The sequence below is a fragment of the Salvelinus namaycush genome, chromosome 13 (genome assembly GCF_016432855.1).
Source record: "Salvelinus namaycush isolate Seneca chromosome 13, SaNama_1.0, whole genome shotgun sequence".
NCBI classification, from domain to species: domain Eukaryota; kingdom Metazoa; phylum Chordata; class Actinopteri; order Salmoniformes; family Salmonidae; genus Salvelinus; species Salvelinus namaycush.
Genome location: NC_052319.1, coordinates 37,372,542 through 37,378,541, shown reverse-complemented (window position 1 = coordinate 37,378,541; position 6,000 = coordinate 37,372,542). Strand labels below are relative to the sequence as shown.

The following is a 6,000-nucleotide window of genomic DNA, read 5'->3' as shown; positions in this document are numbered from 1 at the left end:
TGGGGGAGGATTTGGTAGAAGTTAGTAGGGATTTAATTGGTTTTCATTTTATTTTCATGGTAGTACAGAATTCGCCAGCTCATGATTGATTGTACATTCCAGCACAGTACTTAAAACGATTGTTTGCGGACCGCCATGATTTCAAAGAAGACGACGACGCTCAGTCACTCAGCAGCCAGACTGCATTTCAACAGCCAGACAGTTCTGACTATGATTAACTATGGTGTAGAATAATAACATCCACTCCCAGACACCAGCAGCAATTACCACTTGTCTCACAATACAGCATCAGAGACAGAAAGGGCAGACGGCTTATGATTTGAGTTATTCTGCAAAAACTTTTATTGAACATACGCATTTCAATTCTCATCACGTGATCAGCGGTACAGTACCATAGGTTGGATCAAAACGATTCATATATGCACATCTTCTGAATATATACATACAGTGGGAACAAGAATTAAATAACAATGCTCAATGACATTCAGATATATTATATCTAATAAAAGCTGAGAACCCCATGATCGAAACGTAGCAAGAAGTAAATAAAAACAAAAAACATATTACTCTTGAATTAGTGTCATCCATCAGCTCCATTTACATATTGAGAGTAGAACGCCTGAAGACCTGATTTCATTGGAAAACAGCACTATGGCCAATGAAGAGCAGTACAATAAGGGCTCAATTCATATAGTGAAAGTTCAGCATTAAAGCGTGATTTAAATTGAAAGAATATGTTCTCGTGTTAGCGGAGACTGCATTCACGGTAAAACGCTGCATCGGTCAGCTCAATCAGAAATGACCTTTACATCTCTAGCGTTCAATCTGTAACGCTTCAGCCATCCAGATTGAAACGAGAACTAAGTGTAGTGTAGAGCTGGAGCCAATAGAACAGTGCAGTTAGTGTACAGCAGGAGCCAATCAAATAGCAGTAGTGTAGAGCTGCGGCCAATAGAAAAACAGAATAATAAGTGTAGTGCCAATAGAAAAGCAATACAGTAAGCAGGTGGCACATTGACAGTATCTCTCTCTCAAATTGAGTCCCGAGGAGGATGAAGGTGGAGGAAGAGAGGGCTAGATGAGGATGAAGGTGGAGGAAGAGAGGGCTAGATGAGGATGAAGGTGGAGGAAGAGAGGGATAGATGAGGATGAAGGTGGAGGAAGAGAGGGATAGATGAGGATGAAGGTGGAGGAAGAGAGGGATAGATGAGGATGAAGGTGGAGGAAGAGAGGGATAGATGAGGATGAAGGTGGAGGAAGAGAGGGATAGATGAGGATGAAGGTGGAGGAAGAGAGGGATAGATGAGGATGAAGGTGGAGGAAGAGAGGGATAGATGAGGATGAAGGTGGAGGAAGAGAGGGATAGATGAGGATGAAGGTGGAGGAAGAGAGGGATAGATGAGGATGAAGGTGGAGGAAGAGAGGGATAGATGAGGATGAAGGTGGAGGAAAAGAGGGATAGATGAGGATGAAGGTGGAGGAAAAGAGGGATAGATGAGGATGAAGGTGGAGGAAAAGAGGGACAGATGAGGATGAAGGTGGAGGAAAAGAGGGACAGATGAGGATGAAGGTGGAGGAAAAGAGAGATAGATGAGGATGAAGGTGGAGGAAGAGGATAGATGAGGATGAAGGTGGAGGAAGAGAAGGATAGATGAGGATGAAGGTGGAGGAAGAGAAGGATAGATGAGGATGAAGGTGGAGGAAGAGAAGGATAGATGAGGATGAAGGTGGAGGAAGAGAAGGATAGATGAGGATTAGGCAAAAGGAAGAAGGAAACATCTAAAGAGTGTTTACAGTGGTCCCTTAGTGAACTTATTATTTCCTTTAGAAATCATCAGAACCTCTGGAGGGTTTACATTTTGATTTTTTTTTTTTAACTAACAAAGTTAACAGGACCAATACGAACTATGTGACTGGGCTAAAACAGACAGTAAGGTCTCTCCTCAAGTTCAGCATGTTGAGGATAGCTGGGGTGCGGGCAGCGGTTTGACCAGGTAGAGCTTGTCTCCTTGTTCGCTGGTGAAGATGGGTGCTTTCTTGTAGTGTTCCACCAGTTCATCTATGGAGCTAAACTTGCGCTGGCCAATACAGTAGACCTCCTCTGAACACTGCACCTTGAAGTGCTTGTTCTTCCCAGGCGCCTTCAGAGACACAGAGAAATCACTGGGCTAGAGGGAGAAGGATGGAGAGAGCGAGAGTCAGTTCACTTTACACACAACATAGATGAAACATCTCCAACACCCTACTAACACTACTCACTATCCACCAGCAGAGGGCACTATGACTTCATTTAGAAATCACAGGCCAATAGCTGTTCATGTGTGCAGATACTGTATATCTCCTATCCTCCAACTTAGTATTTTATCCTTGGGAAGATCTCAATTGCATACTCCTCGCGTCCTCTCTCCTCGTCACCTCCTCAAAACCCATTGGAGGAGGTGGTCAGAGAGGGGCATGAGCAGTATGCAATTGAGATCTTCCCCTTCCCACCATCCTTCTATCCTCCATCTCCCCCTCAACTGTACCATCTATCCCCGGGGGGCAGTGTTTGGGAAACCCTGGTCTATCTCTTCTCACACACTCCTACCTCCTTCCCTAATCCCTCCCCTTCCTTCATCCTCTCCTCCCCCACTCACCGATGACTCGCTGTCACGTATGAGGAAGTCCCCCTCCTCTCCTCTCTCGTTGAGGACCAGCTCTGCTTGGTGTCTGGTCACCCCTCCGTAGTACCAGTCCCTGCCTGCAAACTTGCCCTCGCACGCCGGGGCCACATGACCGATCTGTGGGGAGCCGGGGGGCGACAGCGGAAGGGCGGGGAGCCCGGGAGGCCCGTTGGTGTCATTCAGCACCAGCACGTAGTTTTTGGGCACCAGGCCCACCAGACCGCGGGTGTTCCGGCAGCGCCACCACTCTGGGTCGTTCTCAGGTTTCTCAACAACCTCCATCACCTCTCCTTTCTCAAAGTTCAGCTCCTCCTCCGTCACTGAGCTGAACGGGTAGAGAGTCTGGACCAGCTGGAGCGCACCACTGCCCTCGCCACCCCGGCTGCCACCACCTCCCGCCCGCCCGTTGGTCATCGTGGCCTCCCTGCCCCTCCCTGGGGAGTCCCTTCCTCCTCTACCCCCTTCACCCTCTGCGGGGTCCTCCAGGACATAGTTAGAGGGGAACCAGCCCACACGGCCCCCCTGGCTGCCCCGCCACCAACCGTCACTGCACTTCTCCATCACCGTGACCCGGGACCCCTTGGCTAGGGTCAGCTCGTCCTCGCGCTCCGCCACGTACGAGAACTTGACCACAGCCAGGATGTTGAGGTCGTAGACCCGCTCGGCCCCTCCTCCGCCACTCCCATTGGAGGGGTACTCCGCATCTGTGCTGGGCATGGGGAAGGCGTCACTGGCACTCTGCTTCCTTCTGCCCTTACCCAGTCCTGAGACAGAGACACAAAGACAGAAATCACTACATCAGTATGTTAAGCTAACCTACCATGACATTATATTTTAGACAGCCAATCAAAGACAACATGTCTGGTGTTGCCAGTGGATTGAATAAAAAGTACTGTGGATTTCTTCCAGTTGGCAGCATTGGCAGGGACTGGTACTCCAACACTTGTATAACCAGATACTAAGGAATAATCAACAAGAGGTTATGCGTCTTATGGAAAATAATAAACAGCTAGGAGTTGCATTATTTTCCAGAGAACATAGCTGATTATCTCTTTTATACCATGGCTATAATTGAACACAGTTGCCTCATGGCTATAATTGAACACAGTTGCCTCATGGCTATAATTGAACACAGTTGCCTCATGGCTATAATTGAACACAGTTGCCTCATGGCTATAATTGAACACAGTTGCCTCATGGCTATAATTGAACACAGTTGCCTCATGGCTATAATTGAACACAGTTGCCTCTAGAAATGTGTTCAACATCCACTGAAGTAGCTAGCAAGTTAACTAGAAAGCTACAGTAGTTGCCTTGGTAACCAAACACAGACTTGCTAGTTTAGCTAACCAAACCACAATGCCAATGTTTTCAATTTGACTTGCTTTCAAAAGCCGCTCAAACATGGAAGAATGAACTACAGACAGTTAATTCTACAACGGGTGGATCTAATCCTGGATGCTGATTGGTTAAAACCGCATTCCAGCCTATGTCTATTCCACCTGTTGTGAAATCGTTAGATTACTTGTTAGATATTACTGCACAGTCAGAACTAGAAGCACAAGCATTTCACTACACTCGCATTAACATCTGCTAACCATGTGTATGTGACCAATACAATTTGAAGTGACAACCGGCTAAAGCTATGCCTATTTACTCTGATCCATCTCACTGTGCAATCCACTGTCTCATCAGCCCAGCCATACAATTTATAAACTTGATCTCTACTGTAAATACCATATAGAGATTCTCCCATTTCTTTTAGACTAGCAATTGGTTTTCAATAGCGATTTGCATAAACCTTGCAGTCGGTCTCTCTGACATTTCCAACATTGTTTCAATATTGAAATTCAATCTCCAGCTGTCCAATAGTAATGAACATGTAGGGGTCGGGAGTCGGGACAGACAGTTTTTCTCAGCCAGTCGAAATCAGGAATAGGCATCATTTTAGGACATATACGAAAGACATTTCAATGGAAAACAGATAAACCGAAACTAAATGCAGCTAGTTTGCAGTCTTTCCAGCTTCAGTTTGAAGTGATTGTGTTAGCTGTGTTGTTGGCTAGCTTCCCTGAACAACAGTGTCCTGACGAGAGAACACATTTTCTATGCCAGGTGAAATCGCTCATCATTAGCTGATTCTTATGAATGTATCCAAATAAATGTCACTAGAAAACAGCTTAAACATGCATCTACTTTGCTGTTATTCTGGCTGCGGTGTTTAACTTGACTAAGTTAGCCGTAGTTGGGTAGCTAGCAAGCAAGGGATAAGAACGTTGCCAGCTAGTATGACAATAGAACATTTAGGATGAACGACTGGGTCACATCCATAGATACAGAACAAAAAGACTGAACGACGGTCGCGTCTCTGGCAACCGAACTGATAGAACGAACGACCAGCCGGCTTGGGTAGCAACCCTAGATTTGTGTCAGGACTATATTTTGTGGAAGGATGAAATAGTATGAATAAATTAATCTAAATAAAAATGTAATGAAAATATGTCAATCATTATTTGAATATGTTGGTAACCCGTTATATTTAAGTGATAATGCCCTCGATTAACCCCATGCCAATGTATCCTCCAAACACATTCAAGCCAATCAGAAACAAGTATTCAACAATCCCATGATATTAACATCTTTCATATCCACAACCGAAAACAAGTTATAACTCCAGTGGTATTGAGAAAGTAAATAAGACAGCAGGAGCCGAAGCGGATTCAGGACACTGGGAGACAAGGCAGGGGTTGGGGGGACGACACACTGGGAGACAAGGCAGGGGTTGGGGGGACGACACACTGGGAGACCAGGCAGGGGTTGGGGGGACGACACACTGGGAGACCAGGCAGGGGTTGGGGGGACGACACACTGGGAGACCAGGCAGGGGTTGGGGGGACGACACACTGGGAGACCAGGCAGGGGTTGGGGGGACGACACACTGGGAGACCAGGCAGGGGTTGGGGGGACGACACACTGGGAGACCAGGCAGGGGTTGGGGGGACGACACACTGGGAGACCAGGCAGGGGTTGGGGGGACGACACACTGGGAGACCAGGCAGGGGTTGGGGGGACGACACACTGGGAGACCAGGCAGGGGTTGGGGGGACGACACACTGGGAGACCAGGCAGGGGTTGGGGGGACGACACACTGGGAGACCAGGCAGGGGTTGGGGGGACGACACACTGGGAGACCAGGCAGGGGTTGGGGGGACGACACACTGGGAGACCAGGCAGGGGTTGGGGGGACGACACACTGGGAGACCAGGCAGGGGTTGGGGGGACGACACACTGGGAGACCAGGCAGGGGTTGGGGGGACGACACACTGGGAGACCAGGC

General features: G+C 47.9%; 1 protein-coding gene across 1 annotated transcript in view; it reads right to left on the bottom strand.

Annotated features, from left to right (window-relative positions):
* Positions 1 to 1,363: 1,363 nt before the first annotated feature.
* Positions 1,364 to 6,000, bottom strand: part of LOC120057990 (cytoplasmic protein NCK2-like) — a 56,995-nt gene continuing 52,358 nt past the window's right edge. The window contains exons 3-4 of the mRNA XM_039006475.1: positions 2,637 to 3,427; positions 1,364 to 2,168 (exon numbers count right to left, since the gene is read on the bottom strand). Of these exons, the coding sequence (XP_038862403.1) occupies positions 1,950 to 2,168; positions 2,637 to 3,427 (1,010 nt within the window). The 3' untranslated portion in view covers positions 1,364 to 1,949. The remainder of the gene's footprint in view (positions 2,169 to 2,636; positions 3,428 to 6,000) is intronic.